Source organism: Callithrix jacchus, chromosome 16 (genome assembly GCF_049354715.1).
Source record: "Callithrix jacchus isolate 240 chromosome 16, calJac240_pri, whole genome shotgun sequence".
Classification (NCBI taxonomy): domain Eukaryota; kingdom Metazoa; phylum Chordata; class Mammalia; order Primates; family Cebidae; genus Callithrix; species Callithrix jacchus.
The window spans coordinates 74,004,412-74,032,173 of NC_133517.1; the positions used below are offsets into that span (position 1 = coordinate 74,004,412).

The following is a 27,762-nucleotide window of genomic DNA, read 5'->3' on the forward strand; positions in this document are numbered from 1 at the left end:
GGAGACCCTGTCCCTAAAATAAATAAATAAATGTTAAAAAAAAAAATTCTCCTGGCTGGAGGATTACAGTTGCTCACGCCTGTAATCTCACCACTTTCTGAGGCCTAAGTGGGCAGATCACCTGAGCTCAGGAGTTCGAGACTAGCCTGCGCAACATGGCAAAACCCCATCTCCACAAAAAATACAAATAATTAGCTGGGAGCAGATGTGTGCCCTTGTAGTCCCAGCTACTCCTAGCTACATGGAGGCTGAGGTGAGAGGATCACTTGAGCCCGGGAGGATTGCTTGAGTCTAGGAGGTGGAGGTTGCAGTGAGCCAAAATCCTACCACTGCACTCCAGCCTGGGAGACAGAGTGAAACCCTTCTCCAAACAACAACAACAAAAACTCCCTCTATTGTGCTCTTGAAGCACACCGTCTGGCCCATGTATACCCTTCTATTCTCAACAGCTACTTCTCTAGCAATCAACTCTTTCCTCACCACATTCCAGAACAGTGTGACAAAAATCACTCTGTGGGTGAGAATCACCAGGAGACTTCCTGAAAAAATCCAAGTTTCCAGGCCTTACCTCAGACCTATGAAATCAGGTTCTTCAGAGGAGGCACCTGAAGCTGTGTGTAGTGTTTATTTTTAGTTTTTGAGGCTGGGTCTCTCTATGTTCCTCCAACTGATATGAAATTGCTGGGCTCAAGCAATCCTCCCACCTCAGCCCCCCAAGTAGCTGGTACTATAGGCTTGCACCACCACACTTGGCTTTGTGTAGTGTGTTTAATAAACTCCCTGGAGATTTCTATCTTTGAAGTTCTGGAAGCATTTTCAACTATTTTGGACTTCCTACCTCAGGGCCTTTGCACTTGTTCTTCCCATTCCCTGGAAAACTCTGCCAGTTTTTTGAAGGGCTGATTCCTGGACAACATGGCTAATATTTTATGTGTCATCTAAAATCAGACCTCAGACTGACCTTTCTTTTTGTTATAAGTAAAATACTTGTTCCTCAGTACTGTAAGAAAAAAAAAATTAACATTGAGACAAAAAGTTATCTCAGCAAGGTAATTTTACTTTCTGCAGAAAGGGTACTCCTCGCCAGCAGTCTTGCCACAAGAGTATAATGAATAAAAGAAAGGCAGGTATATTTATTCCTTACACATTGAGTTCTTACTATTTTGTTCAATCTCTGTTGCTTGGAGCCAGATCTCACAATCTAAAACTGAACCTGATTGGCTAACAACTTATAACTTTTCTAAATAGGCAAAGGCAGTGGAGAACAAAGAAAAAGGGGAAGTTGCTTGTGAAATGATTTAGAAAAGTAATAACATTTCCAAATGAAGAAGGGGCATAGGCTGTGAGCACATCCAGCATAAGTATCTTGGTTAAAGTACAAGGGCATAGAATGTACTATGTGCCTGTGAGCATGTCTAGCACAAATATCTTGGTTAAAGTACAAGGATATAGAATGTACTTATTCCCTTATGTCTGACAGCTACATAGGATAGGGCTTAACAAAGGGTTATTAGAAAAAACAAGGTTTGAAGAAAGTTAGTCTTTGAAAGAAATATTATTTCTAACATTATTATTATTATTCTTTAACACAAGGGAAACTTTGAAGAGGATCTCTTTATTTTCCACACTTTTTAATTTATTTTTGAGACAGTCTCACTCTGTCACAAAGGCTGGAGTGCAGTGGTGTGATCTCAGCTCACTGCAACCTCCACCTAAGTGATTCTTCTGCCTCAGCATCCCAAGTAGCTGGGATTATAGATGTGTGCCACCACACCAGCTAATTTTTGTATTTTTAGTAGGGATAGGTTTTTGCCATGTTGGCCAGGCTAGTCTCGAACTCCTGACCTCAAGCAATCTGCCTGCCTCAGCCTCCCAAAGTGCTGAGATTACAGGTGTGAGCCATGCCTGGCCTCACACTGACCTTTCAAGTCCACTGTATGTTTTCCTCCTTGTCCTTCAACTGCTCCCTATCACATAACCCTGTTTCATTTTCTCTATACCACTTGGTACGATGAAGTTACCTTGTTTATTTATTTCCTTGTTTATCCACTGACTACCTCTTAGAAGGTAAACTCCCTGGAGAGTTCTATCTTTGAACTCCCAGGTAATTTTTTGTATTTTTCATGGAGACAGGGTTTTATGTTGTTCATGGCTTTACTCCCTGCACCCAGCCTGGCCAACATTGTGAAACCCCATCTCTACTAAAATACAAAAATTAGCTGGGCATAGTGGTGCATGCCTGTAATCCCAGCTACTTGGCAGGCTGAGGCAAGAGAATTGCTTGAATCTGGGAGACAGAGGTTGCAGTGAGCGAAGATTGCACCACTGCACTTCAGCCTGGGCGACAGAGCAAGACTCTGTCTCAAAAAAAAAGCAGGACTGCCAATTAAATGTGAAGTTCAGACAAAAAACGATAACTTTTTATGTGTCCCCAAACATTGCATTCATCATTCAGCAGCCACACAGTTTATTTTAAAAATTGGCATAAGGCCGAGTGCACAGGGGCTCACACCTGTAATTCCAGCACTTTGGGAGGCCAATGCAGGTGGGAGACCTGAGGTTGGGAGTTTGAGATCAACTTGACCAACATGGATAAACCCTGTCTCGACTAAAAATACAAAATTAGCCAGGTATGGTAGTGCATGCCTGTAATTCCAGCTACTCAGGAGGCTGAGGCAGGAGAATCACTTGAACTTGGGAGGTGAAGGTTGGGGTGAGCCAAGATTGCCATTGCACTCCAGCCTGGGCAACGAGAGTTAAACTCCATCTTTTTTTCTTTTTTTTTTGTTTTTGGTTTTTTTTTTTGAGACAGAGTCTTGCTGTCGCCAGGCACCAGGCTGGAGTGCAATGGCACGATCTCGGCTCACCGCAACCTCTGCCTTCTGGATTCAAGCAATTCTCCTGCCTCAGCTTCCCAGGTAGCTGGGACTACAGGCGCACGCCACCATGCCCAGCTAATTTTTTTGTATTTATAGTGGAGACGGGGTTTCACCATGTTGGCCAAGATGGTCTCGATCTCTTGACCTAATGATCCGCCCGGCCTCCCAAAGTGCTAGGATTACAGGTTTGAGCCACCGCGCCCGGCTTAAACTCCATCTTTAAAAAAAAATAAATAAGTCAAACCTCTGTTCAAAACCCTATAATGTCTTTTCATCTCAGAGTTTTGAGCAGGTGAATTTGGGGCCTATAATAAAAGCCCCCAAAAGTTTCAAACAAAGACCCAGAATCTTGCAGGATCTGCTCTCAGTGGCTCTGTTCTCATTAACCTCGCTGCTCTCCCCTTCCTGCTTCCCACTTTTCTCTTCTCCCAGAACCATCTAACCTTTAGGCCTTTGTCAGTTTTCTCAGCCAGACCTTCCCCAGTCACCCTGTTTAAAATTGCACTCTTCCCTCCCCCTTCCCTACTTTATATTTCTCTGTAATGCATGCCACTTTAAAACTTTTACATTTAGTTTATTATCTTTCTCCTTCCACTAGAGTTTAAGTTCCATGAGGGTATTTTTGTTCTTTTTATTCACTGCTGCCTCCCCAGTGCTTAGAATAACGCCTGGCACATAATAGAGGCTCAATATATATTTAACAAATATTAAATTAGCCCCTTTTTTCTTCAGGTTTTTACAGGCCCGCATGGGGGAAATTTCCAGGGTGGCCGTAAACCAGATGCTGCTTCACCCCTATGTCCTACTTCCAACCGAGGCACCAGCCAACTAGCCAACTGACCCTTCTCCCACACTCCGCCCCTATTCAGCAGGAAGTAGCCAGAAAGAAACCGCGTCCTACTATCATCGAAAGGGTCGGAATATAAGGCCGGTTGCCTCTCCACCCGGCACCAGGCTCTGCACTCGGCACCTAGCTTTGCTGCATGGCTCATCGGAAGGCTCCAGCCCTGTCTTAACTCCTTGCCCCAATCCCCTATCCCTCCTGACGTAGTTAATCCCCTGGTATGGGATATCTAACCTTAACTAAGGTTATTAATGCCTCCTTCCTGTTGCTTTGGTCCCACAGTTAGAAGTGTCCTATCCCTCCTTCCATCCTCCCCTGATCACCGGGACAAACGAGCAGGCTGGGCACGGTGGCTCAGGCCTGTAATCCCAGAACTTTGGGAGGCTGAGGCAGATGGATCCCTTGAAGTCAGGAGTTCGAGACCAGCCTGGCCAACGTGGTGAAACCCCATCTCTACTAAAAATTAAAAAAAAAAAAAAAAATTAGCCAGGAATAGTGGCGTGCACCTATAATTCCAGTTACTCAGAGGCTAAGGCAGGAGAATTGCTTGAACCCGGGAGGGGGAGGTTGCAGTGAGCCAAGATCACATCACTGCACGCCAGCCTGGGCAACAGAGCAAGACCATCTCTCAAAAACAATTTTTTAAATTAAATTAATGAACTGTAGTTATCCAAATTAATAAATAGCTTTTGTTTGTTTCACTAGGATCCCGCGCACATTCTGATCATTCAGCTGGTTACCGAGCTGAAGTCAGGAGCTGGTCTCGAACTCCTGACTTCAGTTGATCCACAGGCCTTGGCCTCCCAAAGTTCTAGGATTACAGGCATGAGGCACCCTGCCTACAGTTTCAAAGTAGTCAAATAATTGCCATTTTAGAGAAGGCATTTTCTGTATTCTGTGGTAACAGAATTTATTGAGCATTTATTATGTGCAAGCAGGGCTCCAAGGTATAATAACAATACTTTAGGGCCTTAGGTATTATAATCGGAGTTACTTTCCAGTTAAGGAAATTAGGACCCGGAGAGGTGAATAATTGGTTTAAGATCTTCTACGTGAGATGATCAATGGGGAAGATGGGTACAGAACCTGCGTCCTAACTAAACGATCACATTCAGCTGGCTCGCTTTTAGCTCCTTGCGTTTTGTTTTTGGTAGTTAACTTGTTTTCGTTAAGCCCTCAATTTAAAAATAGAAAGAAAGAAAAATCTCTTAAGGCTCAAAGTCAAAACCTGTCAAAGGCCAAGTTCTTTATTTCCCTCCAGTCTAGGACTGGCCATTTTGCATTTGAATTCAGGACGGCGGGAAGCAGCAAGCAGGTGTCAACAGAAGCGGGGAGGAGACGCCAGGCCCCGCCAGCCAATCAGAGCGCGCGGAGGCTTCCCTTCCCCCTCCGCCGTCCCCGCGCCAAAATTCCAAACTGTCTACGCACCGCTCCCGCCGTCTCCCTCCGCCGAGCTCAGTGAGATGGAACTATGTGAAGAAAAAGAAGTCAGCGTTGTCCCCTTACTCTCCGCTCAGGTCCTAGATACTGTCGGCCGGTGTTCCTCTCCACGTCGACCCGGCCTCCTTCGCTCTACAAGTGGGAGGAGAGTTTCGAGCCGGCTGCTCTGTGGCGGCGGCGTGGGCGGGACAGACGGCGGAGGGATTCCGGGCGCGCGCGCTGCGGTCGCTGGCGCGGAGCTTGTGGCGCCAGAATTCGGAGCGCGGAAGAGACCCAGCCGCGGCCGCTCGGAGCCGGAGCTCTCTTTGGCCGAGCTCACCGAGGCAGTCAGGGAGAGAAGATGGTGGTTCTCCGCAGCAGCTTGGAGCTGCACAACCACTCCGCCGCCTCGGCCACGGATTCCTTGGACCTGTCCAATGAGTTCCTCAGCCTGGAGCAGATCGGCCGGAGGCGGCTCCGCTCGGCCGGCGCGGCGCAGAAGCAGCCTGCGGTGACCGCAGCCAAGGCGGGTGTGAGTACCGGCCTGAGGCGGGTTCCCTGGGCGTTGCCGGGGGGACTGCCCGCAGCCCGGAGCCCGGAGGGGTTTGAGGGTGGGCGGCGCCAGTCGGGGTGACAGTTGTCGGGGGAGGAGTGTGGTCGTGGACGAGTAAAATGGAAGCTCTTGGGATCGGAGCCCGACGGGGTGCGGGTCGGGTCGCAGAGCTGAGGCTGGCCGGGAGAGGACTAAGCATTTGGTCACCACCTACTTTGACGCAAGAGGAAATCGAAGCCGGCCGGAGTGGAGTGCGGTCTGGGGCCAAGCCGCGGCTGTTCGGCCGCCCCCACGATCCCCCTCCCTGACCGATCGATCGCCCAGGCTCCTGCGCTAGGTTCGCATCTACCTGGAGGCAGCACGCATCCCCTGACTGCTTTCGGTCTGCGCCATAAACATTTGGGGGGGGGGGGACACAGGGACGGACAGCTTGTAATTAATTCGGGTTCTCTGACCTCCATTTACGATCCAGAGGGGTTCCATGATAAGAGCGCAGTGAATAATACCAGGTTGCATAATGTGGAGGGATGAGAACCCACATTTCCTGAACCCCTCCTCCCCGAGGCCTCATCACGACCCTTTGAGAATGCATAGTTGTGAGATCAGTTTGACAGATGAGGAAACGGACTCAAAAAGGTAACCAGTAAGGAAGGGGTAGGTCTAAAATTGGAACTCAGATTGCTAGCCTCCCAAATCGTCCCCTTTCTATTCCGTCATGCTGCAGTTACAAACAGTGTCTATAGGGGAAGTTTGGAAGGGAGGAGGGTCCTCGTGAAAGAAGTGCCGCTTCTAGGTCTGAAGTACAGTTAGGGTTTTTGCAGGGCAGAGTTAGAGCTGAGCAGAGTTACTCCCCTCTCATCCACCTCCCCACCCCAGCTGCTGAAAGAGGCCTAGGTGGAGGGATTTCAGCATTCAGAGAAGGTTGAAGAAGTCGAGGAAGCATCGCTAGTGAAGTTAAGGCAGCAAGTAATATAGTTGGATTGAAGGTGCTGGAGTCAATGAGGGTAGGCATGGAGTAGGAAAGACAGGGTCTGAGAGAAGGCTGTGAACTTCAGAGTGAGAATGAGAGGCTCGGGGAACTGTGTGGTGAAAGCGACAATGTCATCCTCTTCTGTTGAGCAGACTGCTTTCAGGGTCTTGTTTTAAGTCTTCTCTTAAAATCTTGTATTTAGATTAGGCATCCCATTCTGGTTGCTCCTCTGCTGAGGGGAGTGGGTTAAAAACTATAGTCCTTCAGTCTCTGAAATTGTGATTCTGAATTGAAAAGACAAGTAATTTCCTGACTCAAGATTAGTTTCTCAGTCATGTGCCAGGAATTGGCAGAGATCTGAAGAGACCAAACACTTCTGCACTGAAATTGGTTGCTTGATTCACTAACCTGTGTTCAGAAAAGCTGTTTCAGTACTGACTGATTATTTATGTCCGGGATAACACTAGATCCCATGAACATAATGATACTTAGTGATATATTGAATACTGGCTAAATACATAGTCTCTTTTATTTCTTCTTCAAGATAGAGTCTTGCTTTCTCTCTCACCCAGGCTGGAGTGCATTGGCATGATCTCTGCTCACCGCAGCCTCCACCTCCAGGGTTCAAGCAGTTCTTCTGCCTCAGCCTCCCAAAGTGCTGGGATTTCAGATGTGAGCCATCCCATCTAGCCGAATACATAGACTCTTAAGAATATTGTTAATTTCGAATTTCAATTTCAGCTTCTCAGGTTTACCAGTAATCAGCAGGTTTCTGTACTTGTTAAATGGGGTGATACCCACCTGGTGTGAGGATTAAATGTGATCATACATGTAAGGAGATTAATTGAACAGTTAGCATATAGTTAGGACTCAGTCATTGTCAGCTATTGACACCATTGTCAATTTTAGTTAACAGCCACTTTTTTTTTTTTTTTTTCAGTTCCTCAGGGGAAAAAACCTTAAGTTATTCTTGACTCCTCTCACATCCGGTGTATAGCAAATTCTGTTGGCTTTATTTTCAAAATACATTCCAAATCTGACTACTTCATATGTTCTCCAGTGTTTTCATGCTGGTTCAAGCTGTAATCTCTTTCTGGATTATTATTTATTTATTATTAGTTTGAGACAGTCTTGCTCTGTCACCTAGGCTGGAGGGCAGTGGTGTGATCTCAGCTTGCTGCAATTTCCGCCTTCTGGGTTCCAGCAGTTCTCCTGCCTCAGCCTCCTGAGTAGCTGAGATGACAGGCATGCACAACCATGCCTGGCTAATTTTTGTATTTTTTGTAGAAACAGTGTTTCACTGTGTTGGCCAGGCTGGTCTCAAACTCCCAGTCTCAATCAGCCCACCTTGACCTCCCAAAGTGCTGGGATTACAGGCGTAAGCCACTGAGCCTGGCTGTCTTTCCTGGATTATTAAAATAGATTCTTGATTGGCCTCCTTCCTGTTTTCCACTATTTTATATATATATATATGATACTCCACCCTCCCTCAACAGTCAGTTCTATTTATTTATTTATTTTTGAGACAGAGTCTTGCTCTGTCACCCAGGTTGGAATGCAGTGGCACCATCACAGCTCACTGTAGCCTGAATCTCCCCGGATCAAGTGATCCTCCCACCTCAGCCTCCTAAGTAGCTAGGACTAGAGGTACACACCACCACACCCAGTTTATGTTGTTTTTTCTTTTAGATGGAGTCTCCCTCTCACCCAGGCTGGAGTGCAGTGGCTCGATCTTGTCTCACTGCAACCTCCGCCTCCCGGGTTCAAGCGATTCTCCTGCCTCAGCCTCTCGAGTAGTTGGGGCTACAGTCACATGCCACCATGCCCAGCTAATTTTTGTAATTTTAGTAGAGATAAGGTTTCATCATATTGGTCAGGAGGCTGGTCTCGAACTCTTGACTTCAGGTTATCCACCCGCCTCGGCCTCCCAAAGTGCTGGGGTTATAGGCATAAGCCACTGCTCCTGGCCTCATTTTTAATTTTTCTGTAGAGATGGAGTCTCTCTGTGTTGCTCAGGCTGGTCTCGAACTCCTGGACTCAAGCAATCCTTCAGTTTCAGCCTCCCAAAGTGCTGGGATTAGAGGTGTGAACCCCCACACCCACCAATAGTCAGTTCTTAATGCAGTGAATCTTTTAAAAAGTCAAAACAGTTGATCACTCAAAATCCTCTTGACCTCCCTATCTAAAGTAAAAGTCTATAAATTTGGGAGCAGCCCTAAGCATTCCTGCCTCCTTTATCTCTGTAATGACATCTTCTCCCAGCCCTTTATAAAACCTACTCTATTCCAGCCACACTAGCATAGCTATTCCTTTAATAACAGGGCCTTTCCATCTGCCATACCTCTGCTGGGAATACTCATCTGGATATCTACATGACCCAATCTTTTATTTATTTATTTATATCTTACATTATTTTAAATGGAAAAAAGAAAACCTCAGGAGCTATAGTACTTTAGTGTGGTCCAGAAATTGTATAAATAACTCAGTCCTTATAACCTTATGTGGTAGGTAAAATTATCTTTTTTTAAATATATATGAGAAAACCGAGACACTTAAATAACTTGCCAAATTCACCTTATAGTAAGCTGTGACTATGATTCAAAATTAGAAGTCTTCTTCAAGTCTTTGCTAAAATTTCACCTTTGCAATGATGCTTACTATAAGCCCCATGTTTAACATTACATACCAGTTACCTGACATGCCCCTTTATTCTGTTTTGCATTTTCCTAGCACTTATACCGTCCGACATTTTTTTTTTTTTTTTTTTTTAATTTTTTTTGAGACAAAGTCCCACTTTGTCCCCAGGCTAGGGTGCAGTGGCACAATCTCAGCTTACTGCGACCTCTGCCTCCCAGGTTCAAGCAATTCTCCTGCCTCAGCCTCCTAAGTAGCTAAGATTACAGGTGGCCACCACCACACACAGCTAATTTTTGTATTTTTAGTAAATACGGGGTTTCACCATGTTGGCCAGGCTGGTCTTGAACTCCTGACCTCAGGTGATCCACCCGCCTCAGCCTCCCAAAGTGCTGGGATTACAGGTGTGAGCTACCACGCCTGGTACCAACATATTCTATAATTTTCTGTTTTTAAGTATTTTTATGTGTCCCCAAATCAGAATGTAACTGCACAGGGATTTGGGTTTTGACTTTTTGTTTGGCAATGTTATCCCAGCACCTAGAACAGAACCTAGCAGGTAGAAAGTGTGTATTAAGTATTTGTTGTTGATTGTCCTTACTCTAAAGAGACCTAGCAGAGGAGACCTAATAGCAATATACAGAGACTATTTGCCATAGATCCCATATTGTGGTATATGGTGGTTGAGCAATTAGAATGCACTCTGCTGGGTGTCAGGGTAGAACCCCCACCAGCGTTCCCCGCAGGCTTTGTACCTTTTTGAGACAAAGTACTCCTCCCTTCTATACATCAAGGTGTCTGTGTAGGCCAAATTATAATCACAGTGTTATTTAGTCAGCATGCAATTGGATTCAAATAAATAGGTGGCCTTTAGGGGTAATATATTCATACTGACGAGCCCATCAGTTCTGAAAATGAAACATGCCTCTGTGATTGGAATATTTTTTGATTTGGGGGCTTTACATTCAATACATTTTTTTTTTTTTTTTTTGAGATGGAGTTTCTCTGTTGCCTAGGCTAGACTGCAATGGCGCAATCTCAGCTCACCACAACCTCCCCCTCACAGGTTCAAGCGATTCTCCTGCCTCAGCCTCCCAAGTAGCTGGGATTACGGCAAACACCACCACACCTGGCAAATTTTGTATTTTCAGTAGAGATGGGTTTCTCCATGTTGGTCAGGCTGGTCTCAAACTCCTGACCTCAGGTGATCCACCCACCTTGGCCTCTCAGAGTGCTGGGATTACAGGCCTATATTCAATACGTTTGATTGGATTACACCTTGCTGTTTATATCAATCATGAATTTTAGAGACTTTACTCCCTGATTACCCTGATTATATTTGGATATTTTCTAGCCTCCCCAGCCACATATTTATTGACAGAGCATTTCTTAGGGCAGGTTACTTTCTTTTATGGGTGGTTACATTTATTCATATTAATTCATTGACTTGAATTTTTTGTAGTCTAATTTCAGGTTGACCTGTTTTTTCCTTCTCCTTCCATTGTCTCTGATAAGGCTGACCTTATCTTCAAGTTCTGAAGTTACCTATAGTCATCTATTTATTAACTACATTATATTTTTACATTTGGAATATGCTCTCATTCAGCTGGGCTTATGGATTTGTGTTTTTGTTTTTTCCTGACTTGTATATGTTCCCTGAATAATGTGGTGGTGGCGTTCTAAGTTTGTTTTTTTAAAACTTTTATCCTACCAACTTTATGACTTTGGATACCTTTTCTGTAGTTTCTTTTTCTTCCAGAATTAGAGTAGCCATTGTCTGTTCCTGTACTTTCAGAGGTCTGAGGTTCTTTGGTTTCTGTAAAATAGGGTTGTTTCTCATGCTGAAGAGTCACTTAAGGATGGAGAATAGGGTGGTGGTGTTGTTTTTAATTGATGATGATCATATATTACTTTTGCTTCTTTTTGTTTTATTTTTTTTTTCTCTTGAGACAAGTTTTGCTCTTGTTGCCCAGGCTGGAATGCAATGCGTGATCTCGGCTTTCTGCAGCCTCTGCCTCATGGGTTCAAGCGATTGTCCTGCCTCAGCCTCCCGAGTAACTGTAAACGTCTCCTGATTACAGGCGCCCACCACCACACCCAGCTAATTTTGTATTTTTAGTAGAGATGGGGTTTCGCCATGTTGGCCAGGCTGGTCTCAAACTCCTGACCTCAAGTGATCTGCCCACCTTGAACTCCCAAAGTGCTGGGATTACAGGCATGAGCCACCATGCCTGGCCCTGCCTTTGTTTTTTGTTTGTTTGCTTGTTTTCTTTTGTTTGTGTTTTAGGTGCCTTTGACTTTTAATGTGAAAATACACTATATGATTTCAGAGGAGTGTACGAACTTTGGAATACTTTCTGACAGAACTTCTAGCTCATAAAGCAGCCCATTAACTTAGCCTCTAGTCTATTTATTTTACTAAAATGAAGTTACATAAAGCTGTATGGTTTTTACAACAGATTAACATACCTAAACAATTTTGTTTTGTTTTGAGGCAGGGTCTCACTCTGTTGCCCAGGCTGTAGTGCAGTGGCGTGATAACGGATCCCTGCAACGTCCACCTCCCAGGCTCAAATTATCCTCCCACCTCAGCTTCCCAAGTAGCTGGGACCACAGGTGTGCTCCACCATGCCTGGCTAATTTTTTTGCAATTTTAGTAGAGATGGTTTTGCCGTGTTGCCCATGTTGGTCTTGAACTTGGTCTCAAACTTATGAGCTCAAAGGGATCTGCCCACCTAGGTCTACCAAAGTTCTGGGATTAAGGCATGAGCCACCACGCCCGGCCCCTAAACAGTTTTTTAATTCATTGCATTATCTGGGTTAAACTGGGCAAAATATATAGTAATAACTCTTTTTCATTTTCCAAGCCAAAATTATAATTCTGATTGTTTAGTTATTTTGAGGTTGCTGCTGGTGGTTAGGTGACAGTATTTTGGTGTGTCTGTATCTTTCTTAGGTCTTTCTAATTTCTATAGCCTTAAAATAAATGAGTACTAGTCTATTATAAACTATTACAACTTTTTGTAGGTGATGGAAAACTTCACTGTCTAGACTACTTTTTACAAAGTGGTTATGAACTACTTGTTATGAACTTTAGTAAATCTTATTTAACTGCTTCATAGACATTGCTGATACTTGTTTATCATGAAATGGTTATTCTAGATACTAACTTGTTGTTTCTTGGGGAGATGCACAATTCTACACGAAAAGCAATTGTTACTTGTAATCAGAGAAAACTCTGAAATAATTTAAATTGGGAGTTTTGTAAAGAAAAACTTAGAACTTAGATGGCTTTCTTAATTTTTCTTAAAGGATGGGTCATCAGTTAAGGAAGTTGAAACCTACCACCGAACACGTGCTTTAAGATCTTTGAGAAAAGATGCACAAAATTCTTCAGATTCTAGTTTTGAGAAGAAGGTGAAAATAACGGAGAAACTTGCTAACGGCAGGCATTTTACAAGGTAATACAAGATGGTTGAACACTAATTCAGAATAGTTTTAAAGTAGTAATTTAGGATTTGCATTTAATTTTGAAGTGTATTTTTGACTGGTTATCAAGATTCCAGGGCTATAAGATATAATTTATTTGAAAAGAAATTATCACAAGTGATATTACTGAATTAAAAATTAATATGTACAATTCAAGTTGTTATTCAAAGATGGTATCTGATATGTATAAGTACAGCTGACAAGGTTGGCTGATGTAGGATCAGTTCTCAGGTATTTGAGAATCTCAAGAGACTGTGACTGTAACTCTTCTGTGATGTGTGGCTCTGCTTCATAGTCTATACAGAGCCTTCATTCATAATTGTAGTTCTATTTCTGATTGCTTGCTTTAAGATTTTCCATTAATTCTGAGTCATTTAGTCTATGAATTTCTATGTGTTGGTGTATTTCTAAAGCAGTCTGTAACAAGGAAGCAGAACATATAGTTTTTTGGTTTTGTTTTTAGTGTAATGGAGGTGGCATGAAACCCATTTTAAACTCATGGAATCAATTTTAATGGATTACGTAGTTTGGCTAAATTCATGGAACTAGAATATCTTTGGTTCAGGGCGAAAAGCCCCAATTAGAATAAAACTTGTTTGATGAAATAATTATTTTGGCCTGGCACTGTGGCTCAGGACTGAGTACTTTGGGAGGCCAAGGCAGAAGGATCACTTCAATCCAGGAGTTCGAGACCAGCCTGAGCAACATAATGAGATCCTGTCTCTACAAAAAATAAAAAAATTATCTGGGCATGACGGTACACACCTATAGTCCCAGCTACTGTGGAGGCTGAGGCAGGAGGATCACTTGAGCTGGGGAGGTCCAGGCTGCAGTGAGCTGTAATCATGCCACTGAGAGTGAGACCCTGTTTCAAAACAAGAGAAAGAATCATTTTTACATTAATTCTTCTCATAAATAAATAATTTGCAATGACTTAGAAGACTGGAATTTTCCTGCTCTTAAATAGAATTTTGATTCTTTTATTTTGTATGGCATAGTTTCTAGATAAGCAAGGTTATGCCCTTTTGAGTTTTTTATTGTTTTTTTCTCAGCTACTTAATCATTTTTTATTATATATTTTTTAATTTGTATCTTATCTATTATTTATGGAGTGTTTTAGACTGTATTTTATGAAATCCATGTATCAGTAGTTAAAACATGATGACAATGTTTATTATGAGACACTAAAAAAGAAAAAACACAGTAAACTGTGAGTTTCCATCAGTTAAAACACATTTCAATTTCAGAGTTGTTAAAATGGGGAAAAAATACAACTTTTAGAATCAGTGAAGTACAATATAAGCCACCCCAGTATTTCTGAAATTTGAAGTCTTAAGGTTTATTCTTCTGAAATGAGGAAGTGGTTTACTGTCTTTGAGAATTTAAAATTGTTTTTCACTATCTGAAGAAAAAATAAACATTTTAGGCCCCTAAATTGTTGCCTTATAGAGAATTGCCGTAAAATTTGAGGCCATATATCATGTTTACAGTTGAATTGGCATCAAGTAGTACTACTTCAGTTATCTTAGGTTAATGAGATAACAACAGAATCAGACCTTAATACATAAACGATTCATCTGCTTCTGTATGAAAGGCGATATGATGTGATATCATGATGTACTATTTAAATGAATGTTTGGAACCTTTCCAATAAAGAGAAGTGGATGAGTTGACTCATCATGATACACAGCAGTAAATAGTACATATGATACACAACATGCCAAACTCGAGAGAAACTGATAGCAGTCAATACCACATTCATACACCAAATGGTTATTTCATTTTAGCAAAACCCCTTATTATATTAATAATTTTGGTTGATGATTGGTTTTTTAGTTTTATTTGTATAAAGCTTATAAGTGAACTCGTATGTGGTTTGGTTTACATAGTCATACAAAAAAATTAATGTTAGAAGTTCTGTTTTTACCTTTAAAAGGATCTCTACAGTATTCAAGTTTATAAAACATTGAGCTTGGCTTATGTTAGAAAGGTATTAAGGGAACATAATAAAATAAAAGCTTTTCTATCTGTATTTAAAGAGGAATGACTTGGTGTGTTTTGTTTTGTTTTGTTTTGTTTTTGAGACAGAGTCTTGCTCTGTTGCCCAGACTGGAATGCAGTAGCCCGATCTCAGCTCACCTCAACCTCTGTCTCCTGGGTTCAATCAATTCTTCTGCCTCAGTCTCCTGAGTATGTGGGGGTTACAGGAGCGCACCACCACACCGTGTTAATTTTTGTATTTTTAGTAGAGACAGGATTTCAGCATGTTGGTCAGGCTGGTCTTAAACTCCTGACCTTGTGATCTACCTGCCTCAGCCTCCCAAAGTGCTAGGATTATAGGTGTGAGACACTGTGCCCGGCCAACTTGGTATATTTAATTAGATTACTTCTAAAATATATTGAATTTCTATCCTTTTTAGTCATTCTTTTTTTTCCTTTTGAGAAAATTGCCTTGCTTTGTCCCCCAGGCTGGAGTGCAGTGGCATGATCATGGCTCACTGTGGCCTCAACCTTCCAAGCTCAAGTGATCCAGTGATCCTCCCATCTCAGCTTCCCAAGTAGTGAGGACTACAAGTTTGCACCACAGCTGGCTTTTTTTTTTTTTTTTTTTTTTTAATGGAATCTCACTCTTTTTGCCCAGGCTGGAGTTCAGTGGTACAATCTCGGTTCACTGCAACTTCTGTCCTCCGGGTTCAAATGATTCTCCTGCCTCAGCCTGTGAGTAGCTGGGATTACAGGCATGCACTACCATGCCTGGATAATTTTTGTTTGTTTGTTTTTTGGAGACGGAGTCTCGCTCTGTCACCCAGGCTAGAGTACAACGATGCAATCTTGGCTCATTGCAACCTCTGCCTACTGGGCTCAAGTGACTCTCCTACCTCAGCCTCCCAAGTAGCTGGGATTATAGACACATGCCACTGTGCCCAGCTAATTTTTTAGTTTTAGTAGAGACAGGGTTTAATCATGTTGCCCAGGCTGGTCTTGAACTCCTGACCCCATATCTGGGCCTCAGTCTCCCAGAGTTCTGATATTACAGGTGTGAGCCAACACGCCCAGCCTAATTTTTGTATTTTTAGAAGAGACGGGTTTTACCATGTTGGCCAGGCTGGTCTGGAACTCCTGACCTCAAGTGATCTGCCTGCCTTGGCCTCCTAAAGTGCTGGGGTTACAAGTGTGAGCCACCATGCCCTGCCTCTTTTTTAAATTTTTTGTGGAGATGGAATCTCACTGTTACCCAGGCTTGTTTTTGGACTCAGGCAACCCCCCACCCCACCCTCCCGCTTCAGTCTACCAAAGTGCTAGGATTATAGGTGATAGCCACCGTGCCTGGCCATATTATTTCTTAACAGCCTCATTGAGATATATTCATATACCATAAAATTCAGAATTCTAAAATGTACAATTCCATGGGTTTTAGTATATACATTTATATGTGTATTCTTTTGAGATGGAGTCTTGCTGTGTTATCCAGACTGGGGTGCAGGGGTGCAGTCTTGGCTCGCTGCAACCTCTGCTTCCCAGGTTCAAGCGATTCTCCTGCCTCAGCCTCCTGAGTAGCTGGGATTACAGATACACGCCACCATGCCCAGCTAATTTTGTGTGTGTGTGTGTGTGAGATAGAGTTTCACTTTTGTCACTCAGGCTGGAGTGCAATGGCATGATCTCGGCTGACTACAACCTCTGCCTCCTGGGTTCAAGTGATTCTCCTGCCCCAGCCTTCCGAGTAGCTGGGATTACAGGTGCCTGCCACCATGCCCAGCTAATTTTTGTATTTTTAGTAGAGACTAGGTTTCACTATGTTGGCCGGGCTGGTCTTGAACCCCTGACCTCAGGCAATTCACTCATCTCGGCCTCCCAAAGTGCTGGGATTACAGGCATGAGCCAACACCCCTTTCCCAGTACTTATTGCTGAATAAGAGTCAATTGTATGGATATAACATATTTTGTTTATTCATTCATTAGTTGGTGAGCATTTGGATTGTCTTCACTTTTTGGCTATTATGAATAATGATATGAATATAGGTATACACATTTGTGTGTGGAGGTAGGTATCAGTTCTTTTGGGTATACACGTGGGAGTGGAATTGCTGAGTCAAATAGTAACACTACCATTTTGAGGAAGTAGCAAACTTTTGCAAAGCAGTTGCACCATTTTCTATTCCCACCACCAACCAGGATATAGGGTCTCTATATCCTCACCAACACTTGTCTTGGTCTGCCTCTTTTGTGTTAGCCATTTTAATGGGTGTGAAGTATCTCATCGTGGTTCCAATTTACCTTTGCCCGATGGCTAATCATGTTGAGTATCATTTTATGTGCTTATTGGCCATTTGTATGTCTTCTGTGAGGATTTCCTGTACAAAAATCCTCTCCTCGCATTCAGGTCATTATTACAAATAGTGATTATTATTTTGTGTAATGGTAACATCAGGATCTGTTTGCATAAGGCTTATATAAAAGAGCCTACAGTATTTTTGAGTCCTTGTTTTTTATATACTTTTCTTGTTTCTTACCTTTGTCACTGTTGTGTCAGCATGCCTCACTATAGAAATCTCTTTCCTTCCTATTTACCCTTTGTTTTCCATCTATTTGAGGTTCAATGACCGGAAGATCAAGATTGTTAGAAAAAGATAGAAAGATATGAGTAACTGTCATGAGCGCAGGATCTACATACTTACTTGATCTTGGGGTTCTTAACTAGGGTCCAGTGATTGTATATAGTCTTCACAGAGGGTACACAAAGCCTCTGAAGTAATGTTTAAGTTTGTGTATACGCATAGCTTTCATTAGATTTGCAGCGGTTGACAAAGTCCAGCTGCCTATTTTTGTGGATAGTTTCTTTGGAATGCTGCCATGCCCTTTCATTTTGTGTGTAGCTCTTTTCACCCTATAATGTTAGGTAACTGTGACAGAGGAGACTGTATGGCTCACAAGCTTAAAATATTTACTGCCTAGCAGTTGCCTTGGAAGGTTGCTTTCCTCCTGCAGGCAAAAAGAAGGCAGTGGGGGTGGGTGGTTTGAGAAAAATAATGCTTTAGTCATTCTGTGTGTGAAAGCGGGTCTCCTTTATGAGAAAAGGCTATGAGCCTATGAAGAAACTAAGTCTTTACTTGTAGATGGAATACTCAAGTTTGTTTGTTTGTTTGTTTGTTTGTTTGTTTGTTTTTGAGATGGAGCCATGTTCTGTCGCCCAGACTGGAATGTAGTGGTGCAGTCTCGGCTCACTGCAGCCTCTGCCTCCCAGGTTCAAGTGATTCTCCTGCCTCAGCCTCCTGAGTAGTTGGGACTACAGGCACCTGGCTGGCTAATTTCTTTCTTTCTTTCTTTTTTGTCTGGCTATTTTTTTTTTATAATGAACGTGATTGCTAAATTGTTTTTATTTTTATTTTTAGTAGAGATGGTTTCACCACGTTGGCCAGGATGGTCTTGAATTCCTGACTTTAGGTGATCAGCCTGTCTTGGCCTTCCAGAGTGCTGGGATTACAGGCATGAGCTACTGTGCCCAGCCAAACATTTTATTTTCTTCTTAATTCTTAACCTGTCTTCCAAGAGAGATGAAGAATTAATGATAACTTACTTTGTTATGAGAATATATGAGTTAACTCATCTGGGGAAGATGGTTTTGTTTTACTTTATTTTATTTTATTAATATTTTTTTTATTTGAGACGGAGTTTCACTTGTTACCCAGGCTGGAGTGCAATAGCGCGATCTCGGCTCACCGCAACCTCCGCCTGGGTTCAAGAGATTCTCCTGCCTCAGCCTCCCGAGTAGCTGGGACTACAGGTGTGTGCCACCATGCTAAGCTAATTTTTTTTTTTTTGCATTTTTAGTAAAGACAGGGTTTCACCTTGTTGACCGGGATGGTCTGATCTCTTGACCTCGTGATCCACCCGCCTCAGCCTCCCAAAGTGCTGGGATTATAGGCGTGAGCCACCACTCCTGGCCTTGTTTTAGTTTAAATTGTAATATTTGAAATTCCACGTATAAGCCAGCCCACTTGCAAATAGCTTGATATATAGGTTGATTAACAGATGCAACCTAAGTATGGAAAATTGAGTCACTAAAAATAAATTAATGGCACATTACTGTTTTTCTCAGTGAATTTTTAGAAAAAAGATGAGGAAGATACTTTTTTGGGGCTTAAAAGATGTTTCCAATTCACAAGATTATGATAGCCAGTTTGTAGATGGAATAGATCATTCACAAATGGGGCTATTTCTACATGTGAATGAAAATCATGTCATGTAAAGATTGTAGCCAGCAGATGTTTTTAAAAGACATAAAAACAAATGAATAATGCTTGCAAAAATGCTGACAGGAGATTTAAGAAAAAACAAATTTAAAAAAATTAACATATCACTAAGAGGGATTATTTCTGTTTATAGTAATAACATTCCTCAAGGATATGGGACCACTATATCCTTGTGTCATAAAACATGTCTTGATTTTGCCCAGTTTAGCCTGATTATACTTTAATAGTTAAGCTAAGAATTTCATTTCTTGTTTCAAGATGCTTTTGATATATTCTGTTTAGCTAAGAGTTAATACATATATCATTGAACTTCAAATCAGAGTTCTTAGACTTTGTTTAACCATAACCCATAACTTATATATGTATTCCCAAGCTGTTTGTTTGTTTGTTTGTTTTTGAAACAGTCTCTTTCTTTCGCCCAGGCTGGAGTGCAATGGCGTGATCTTGGCTCACTGCCTCAACTTCTGCCTCCTGGGTTCAAGCAGTTCTCCTGCTTCAGTCTCCCGAGTAGCTGGGATTGCAGGCACCGGTCACCATGACCAGCTAATTTTTGTATTTTAGTAGAGACAGAGTTTCACCATGTTGGCCATGCTGGTCTCGAGCTCTTGACCTCAGGTGACCACCTGCCTTGGCCTCCCAAAGTGCTGGGATTACAGGCATGAACCACCATACCTGGCCTGGTTTTTTCAGTATATTTTAGGTTTTTTAGGTATCTCAGTACTTGCTCTCCAGGCTGATTTAACTTTTTGTCTTGGTTGTAGTATTAGGGAATATAAAAATTAAAGTTATGTCAGTTATAGCCAGCTATGGTGGCTCATGCCTATAATCCCAGCAGTTTGGGAGGCTAAGCTGGGAGAATTGCTTGAGGCCAGGAGTTCAAGACTAACTTGGACCAAAAAGCAAAACCTCCTAGCTCTACAAAAAATGTTAAAAAATTAGCTGGTGTAGTGAGACATGCCTGTAGTCCTACCTACTAGGCAGGCTGAGGTGGGAGCATTGCTTGAGCCCAGTAGTTTAAGGCTGCAGTAAGTCGTGATTAGGCAACTGCGGTCCTGTTGGGCGACAGAGTGAGATCCCATCTAAATAAAATTTTTAAAAATACAGTTATGTCAATTGTTTTGAATTATCTAATTTTCTTAAAAATATAGGCAGTTGGCCAGACAGCAAGCTGATAAAAAAAAGGAAGAGCGCAAAGAAGGTAAGTAATGTTCAAGGCATTTCAGATTTTAAAATGTGTAATTAATATTCTGTTTACATGTTTCTTGAGGTACATACAATAAATTTTACATGTTTAAAGTGTATAATTTGTGAGGTTTTAACAGAAGTATATGCCATGAAGCTACCCACAATAAGATAGTGAAGGTATTTATTACCCCCAAAAACTTCCCCAGACCGCTTTATAATTCATTCTGGCTTTTCTAGCTTCTCTCCTCATTCTTTGTTATTACCCACCTCCCAGGTTCCTGAGCAAGTAGTTTCATTGGAACATAGCTGTGACCATTCATTTCGGAACCCGTGTGTTGTTATAGCTTAGTTTGTATTATCTAGAGTTTTATATAAATGGAATTATCCAGTATTTATTCTTTGTTGCCTTCTCTCTCAACATAATTACTTTGAGAATCTGTGCGGTCGCTTTTTGCTGAGTAGTATTCTGTTGTATGGATATACAACAATTTTTTCTCTTCATCTTTTGATGGACTTAGGTTGTTTCTGGTTTGGGACTATCGCAAAGCTGCTTTGAACATTCACATAGGAGTCTTTGTATTACATATCTTTCCTCTTCTCTTGGGATTAGAAGGTCTAGATTGTATGGTAGGTGTGTGTTTTAACTTTAGTTTTGTTTTCTAATGTTTTTAAGAAAGATAAGTTTAAGATACTGTAATTTTTTTACATGCAAGGGTAGCTTTTCAATTGTTCATTTTTAGAATTGTTTTATAAATACTGTTCAAATGTTTCTATTTATTTTTATGTATGCATTTGTGAAGACAAAGTGATTCCAGTTACTAGGTCATTGAGGACTAGAAACATCGTTCAGAGTACAAAAGAACACTTACATGAAGAGAATGGCGATGTTGAAGTGCGTCGAAGTTGTAGGATTAGAAGTCGTTATAGTGGTGTAAACCAGTCCATGCTGTTTGACAAACTTATAACAAAGTAAGTAAAAATTCCTCAGATCAAAAGGAATTATCTGTCGGAAACCTTGTGTTGGGGAAGGATCATGGATTTCAACATTTAATCATTCCACTTATGTAAAGCATAGAGGAGAATGATTATTAGAGGTCTTTGTGACAATTCTATATATGTCTCTATTCTTGGAAATAAATTTTAAAATATTTCTATACAAGTAAATCAGTGCTTCTTATAAAACATTTAAAACCTTAGTGCCAAAAGATTGCAATGGAAGGAAAATAAAGTTTATGTCTTCTTTTTTAAGCACTGCTGAAGCTGTACTTCAAAAAATGGATGACATGAAAAAGATGCGTAGACAGCGAATGAGAGAACTTGAAGACTTGGGAGTGTTTAATGAAACAGAAGAAGTAAATATATTCTTCCATTAAGGGAATTATTTAATAATATCCAGTTTAATTTTTTTTGTACCTAATCCATTTTTGGTTAAACATCACTTTTCCAGCATTTATTTAATCAGTCATTAGTTACTGCTGGAATTGTAATAGTTTATGGCTGTAAATATCTTCATTTTAAACAAGATTGGAGGATCCAATGTATTTTTTTTTAATAAATAGATTCCCCATATTAACGGCTTTTATTTAAACATTTTTAGAACAATCTTAATATGTACACAAGAGGAAAACAGAAAGCTATTCAAAGAACTGATGAAGAAACAACTGATAATCAAGAAGGCAGTGTGGGTTAGTCTCTTCTCTTGTTCTGTCTTCTGGGATTTAATTTAAGAACCTTTTATTAAGTAAAAAATAGCCTTTTTATTTAGAAGATGTGACAGTTTGTGAGAGATCAGAGAATTGGTAACTTTAAAAAATGGGGACAGGAGAGCTTAAAAGGATAGTATATTTTGTTTAGAAAAGTAACTGAAATCAACAATCTAAAGCTAATAATATTGGTTTGCCTATATAACACATCTGGTATAGAAAACATGCTATATATCTCTTTTAGTTAAAAGATGACTCGAATTATGTTTTGCTATTGCATTTAGGACTCATTACCATAATCTATTAGAACTTATCTTGAGTGAAAATCCGTTTTCTGAAATGCATTTTAAATGTTTGATAAGCATGTTTTACCATTATCATAAGTAGATTGAGTTTTGCAACATGTAACTCCATGACATCCAGATGGGCTGGATGAAATGTCAAACTTAAGTTTAGAAAGCAAAAGCTTAATGAGGAGATTTGAAAACTTGTCAGAAAGGTATGTTAACTCAGAAGCTTAAGTTTAGTCACTTACGTTAATGAAATTCACAGAAGAACTATAAACTTTAGTTTGTTACTTGCTTAACAGTCGTAGCCTTCAGACTTCTTACTTTTTTTTTTCATCCTCTTGTTTTTAATTCTACAGTTTTTTAATGTTGGAAAATAATTACAAGTTCTTCCTATGAACAATCTAGGAGTAGATAAGTGTTTAAAGGGTGGGTCTTTCTCTTCCAACTCATCTATGTTAAAAATTGTTAACATTTTGCTGAGTATCCTTCTGGAAGTAAGTATCTCTTAATTGTAGAATCATCTGAAGAGGGTGAAGACCAAGAAGATGAAGATGATGGTGAAGATGAAGATGAAGATGATGGTGAAGATGAAGAAGATGATGATGATGATGATGAAGAAGATGATGAAGAAGATGGAGAAGAAGATAATCAGAAACGATATTATCTTAGACAGAGAAAAGCTACTGTTTACTATCAGGCTCCATTGGAAAGTAAGTGCTATATATACTCTTTCCAGGAAATGTAATTATATTAGCTTTGTATTTACTGTTTCTCCTCTGTTATTCTTGTTTTTTTTTTTTTTTTTTTTTTTTTCATATTTTCATTTTGTTGAATACTGATGACTATTGTCTTTACCTATCCTAAATTTGCAACAAATAATTTCTCTGAAGAAAGTTAAATGTTAGCCTTGACCAAAGCAAATAATAGTAAAATAAAGCAAATAATTGGGCTGTTGTTGAATTTTATATCTGTCTTTATTTTAGATTGCACAGCTTTTTACTTAATTTGTCAGTTTGTATAGATAGGACTTATTTTGATTTATATTAATATTATACCTCAATACTTGTGTGAGCATTAACATACAAGGCTAATAATCACCTGTTATACATCTGTACAGTCACAATGGTTGTTTATGGCCAATGTGTGTTTTGGTTGGTTGGTATCTGTGCTGTACATGTTATCAGCTGCAACCCTCTAGACATAAATGATTTAAAACGTGAACAGCAAGATATTCCATAGTAGATATTTACTAGTACTTCATGGAAGGCAGTGAGCACCTTTGTAAGTATTTAGAGGAAGAGCAAAATTATTTTCATATATATTTATGTGCCATATATTTATTTCTTTTTTTAGAACCTCGTCACCAGAGAAAGCCCAACATATTTTATAGTGGCCCAGCTTCTCCTGCAAGACCAAGATACCGATTATCTTCTGCAGGACCAAGAAGTCCTTACTGTAAACGAATGAACAGGTTTGGTTTGGTTCTGAAATACTGATTAATTTATGACAACATAATTGTAGTTATGTTAGGGCTGAACTCTGGACTTTTAGGATTGGGTGTATGAGGATAAAATTCTAGAATTGTGTATTTGGGAGAGCTTAGTTTCTATGCCTTTAGTAGTCTAATCCCAGTACCACTGACTAGTTTTTGTTTTTGCTTCCACTAATAGGAAGTGTTAGTAATTACCTTAGTAAGGTAGTTTATTCCATCGTTCCACACTTAGATAGTAGAGCTACCATTGACTCAAGGTTTACTATAGTCCTGGCTCTGTGTTAAGCATTTTACATAGATTGTTTTATTTAATCTTCACATTAAGTTAGAGTATAGGTTTAGTCTTTGCATACCATCACAGATGATTTTCCTACTATGTTAGATGTTCTAAGCTACATTGCCTCTAGACCTCTCATGACTCCTGGTTATCTTTTTCTGCATCTGTTTTATAATTTGTTCCTCTTCTATTGTAGGAACTATTCATTTTCTTTGACTGTTTAGTATGTGTTGATTTCTTTTCCTTCTATATCCCAACAGTTGTTGGTCAGATTTAAGTCCAAAGAGATAATTCTTTTACTTTTATTTTGCTTTATTTTATTTATTTTGGGATGGAATCTTGCTCTGTTGCCCAGGCTGGAGTGCAGTGGCACGATCTTGGCTCACTGCAACCTCTGCCTCCTGGGTTCAAGCGATTTTCCTGCCTCAGCCTCCCAAGCAGCTGGGACTAAAGGTACCCACCACTATGCCTGGCTAATTGTTTTGTATTTTAGTGGAGACAGGGTTTCACCGTGTTGGCCAGGCTAGTCTCGAACTCTTGACCTCAAGTGATCCACCTGCCTCAGCCTCCCAAAGTGCTGAGATTACAGGCATGAGCCACCACACCCATTCAAAGGGATAGTTTTGATACTTCCTCATCAATGCATTAGGGCAATCAGGGTAATAGTAGCATTCTAGTAGTTCACGAATGAGAGAGTTCCTCATCAATGCATTGGGGCAATCAGGGTAATAGTAGCATTTTAGTAGTTCACGAATGAGAGGGAAGACTAAAAAAGCAAGAAAAAAATTATATTTGTATGGGTAATGGTACTTTTTCCCCTTAATATTAGAATTTTCTCAGAAGTGAGAACAAAGCCTCAGGATATTTCAATTATTTGAACAGTTTTTGGAAGTTTTCTTTTAGAAACAAACCATTTAATCATGTTTTGATCATGGAAGGCAGCACCTTTATAAGTGCTGAAGGTTAATTTCTTTTAGGAAAAATAAGAAATGCTATTTATTTCTCTAGATCTTTTCATTTCATTGTAAGAATCACAAGTGTACATCTAGATTTCATATTTCATCATCCTATTTCACAAGACCAGGGTCCAGAAGGATGGAGAATCAGGAAGGCAAACTCAACCTCTCAGGGCTTCTCAAGATTAACTGCACTTAAAAGGAAGCTGCATGTCAGTATTCTCATGGGCCTTTTAGTGTAAAGACCTCTATTTTGATGGTGAACTGTAATGATCTTCAGGAAAGGAAAGGGAGATATAGTGTTCCCTAGAATAGAATCCCTGCCACCACCAGGCACAAGACCAAGGCACTGTTATGGTTACCTAACCCAAGGGGTAGATGTCTGTTTGATCTAGCAGAACTAAGAGGTGGCTGCTATTCTGGGATTTTATTTATTTTCACATCCACCCCCACCCCCCCGCCACATTCCCCTGCCACCCCGACAAAGTCTCACTCTGCTGCCCAGGCTGGAGTGCAGTGGCACAATCTCAGCTCACTGCAACCCCCACCTTCTGGGTTCAAGAGATTCTCCTGCCTCAGCCTCCTGAGTAGTTAGGATTGCAAGTGCCCGGCTAACTTTTTTGTATTTTTAGTAGAGTTGGGGTTTCACCATGTTGGCCAGACTGGTCTCAAATTCCCAACCTCAGGTGATCCATCTGCATCGACCTCCCAAAGTGCTGAGATTTCAGGCATGAGCCACTGCGCCTGGCCTCTTCTCACATCTTTAATGAATGTATGCTTCTGGAAGTAACATAGTTGTTTGTTGACTAACTCTACAGTTAAACCTCCAGTGTATGTATCTTGCAGAGGATGGTTTTTTTTTTTTATCCCTTTGATGTTCATGAGTTTCCATATTTGGTTTACAGTATCTAGTCTTCCCCTGTGGAAAATGCCTCACATCGTTGAGTAGCTCCTTGTTACAGGATTTTTTTTCTCCTCTAATGATTTGTGGGGTTTTTTTTTTTTTTTTTTTTTTTTTTTTCCAATGTTAATTCACTTTATTTTTCTTGTATAAAAACCCTATGTTGTAGCCACAGCTGGAGCTTGGGTCCTCTGCACGGAGACTCTGGTGTGGGTCTTGACAAGGTGGTCAGTGAATTCCTGATAGGGAGACTTGGTGAACACTGTCTCCTTCCAGAGATCAGGGGTCAGGTAGCTGTAAGTCTTAGAGATGGCATCAAAGGTGGCCTTGGCAAAGTTGCCCAAGGTGGCAGTGCAGCCCCTAGCTGAGGTGTAGCAGTCTTCGATACCAGCCATCATAAGCAGCTTCTTAGGCACAGGTGCTGAGACGATGCCAGTACCCCTGGGCGCGGGGATGAGACGCACCAGCACAGAACCACAGCGGCCTGTCACCTTGCAAGGGACGGTGTGGGGCTTGCCGATCTTGTTCCCCCAGTAGCCTCTGCGCACGGGGACAATGGAGAGCTTGGCCAGGATGATGGCCCCACGGATGGCAGTGGCCATCTCCTTGGAACACTTAACACCCAGACCGACGTGACCATTGTAGTCCCCAATAGCAACAAACGCCTTGAACCTGGTGCGCTGGCCAGCACGGGTCTGCTTCTGCACCGGCATAATCTTCAAAACCTCATCCTTGAGAGAGGCACCCAGGAAAAAGTCAATGAGTTCAGATTCCTTGATGGGCAGAGAAAAAAGATAGATCTCCTCCAGAGATTTAATCTTCATGTCTTTGACCAGGCGGCCCAACTTGGTGACAGGCATCCATTCCTTATCCTTGGCTTTGCCTCCGCGAGCTCCACGGCCGCGACCCCGGCCCCGGATGACACTGCCGAAACCAACCTCCGCGGAAGCCACCGCGGTTCCCCATCCCGGGGCCTCCGGCCCCCCCCCCCCCCCCCCCCCCCGCTGCACCGGCGTCATCCGCCATTTGGTGTTTTATTGGAGAAGAAGCGGTTTTTTGTTTGTTTTTTGAGATGGAGTCTCGCCTGTCACCCGGCCGGAGTGCAGTGGCACAGTCTCAGCTCACTGCAACTATCTCCTGCGTTCAAGTGATTCTCCTGAATAACTGGGATTATAGGCCTGTGCCTTCATGCCTGGCTAATTTTTTTTAAAGGTAACGTTACCTCTGAATAAGGTAACATAATAGTACAATTGCATCACCAGTATTTCAGTATATTCTTCATCTGTTGTGAAAGAAGTTGAAGTTGTTGGTTAGATTCAAAGTGCTGATCCAGTGTTTGTGGGTGTCAGATTTTTCATTGGCTTTCAGTAAAATGTGAGTTGGGGGATGAGCACATGTGGACAGATACGTGTGTTTAAAATGTTTTTTGTTTTTTTGTTTTTTTGTTTTTTTTCATTTTGTTTGAGACAGAATCTCACTCTGTCGCCTAGGCTGGAGTGCAGTGGTGCAGTCTCCGCCCACTGCAACCTCTGCCTCCTGGGTTCAAGCTATTCTTCTGCCTCAGCCTTCCGAGTGTCTGTCACTACAGGCACGTCCCACCATGCCCAGCTAATTGTTGTATTTTTAGTAGAGGCAGGGTGTCACCATATTGGCCAGGCTGGTCTTGAACTTCTGACCTTGTGATCCGTCCACCTCAGCCTCAGAGTGCTGGGATTACAGACGTGAGCCACCACGCCTGGCCTAAAATGTTTTTTATTTTTTATTTATTTTATTTTTTGTTTTTGCTTTTCAAATTAAGGAAACATTTTTCTATGAAGGTGGATTATACTGACTTGCCTCAGCCCCTCTTTCCCTTCTTTCAAAAAAAATTTTTATTTCCATAGGTTTTTGGGGAACAGGTGGTATTTGGTTACATG

General features: G+C 41.4%; 2 protein-coding genes and 1 pseudogene across 5 annotated transcripts in view; 1 reads left to right on the plus strand and 2 right to left on the minus strand.

The window, feature by feature from the left end:
* The window catches only part of NTAQ1 (N-terminal glutamine amidase 1), a 45,812-nt gene extending 40,509 nt beyond the window's left edge, over positions 1–5,303 (minus strand). Inside the window, exon 1 of the mRNA XM_035277137.3 lies at positions 5,152–5,303. The gene's annotated coding sequence lies outside the window, so the exon portion shown is untranslated. The remainder of the gene's footprint in view (positions 1–5,151) is intronic.
* Positions 5,304–5,413: 110 nt separating this feature from the next.
* Positions 5,414–27,762, plus strand: part of ATAD2 (ATPase family AAA domain containing 2) — a 65,417-nt gene continuing 43,068 nt past the window's right edge. For 2 of the 3 annotated variants that reach the window (XM_002759253.6, XM_078353231.1), the window contains exons 1-8: positions 5,414–5,674; positions 12,612–12,760; positions 20,191–20,240; positions 21,028–21,196; positions 21,477–21,579; positions 21,825–21,912; positions 22,736–22,930; positions 23,574–23,691. In XM_002759253.6, coding sequence (XP_002759299.4) covers positions 5,504–5,674; positions 12,612–12,760; positions 20,191–20,240; positions 21,028–21,196; positions 21,477–21,579; positions 21,825–21,912; positions 22,736–22,930; positions 23,574–23,691 — 1,043 coding nt within the window. In that variant the 5' untranslated portion in view covers positions 5,414–5,503. Of the gene's footprint in view, positions 5,675–5,915; positions 6,033–12,611; positions 12,761–20,190; positions 20,241–21,027; positions 21,197–21,476; positions 21,580–21,824; positions 21,913–22,735; positions 22,931–23,573; positions 23,692–27,762 lie in introns of those variants that run through there. The other variant, XM_054246768.2, reaches the window with a different exon arrangement.
* Positions 25,938–26,896, minus strand: LOC100390455 (small ribosomal subunit protein uS5 pseudogene; annotated as a pseudogene). The gene has a single exon (XR_614613.5). The product of XR_614613.5 is annotated as a small ribosomal subunit protein uS5 pseudogene (transcript).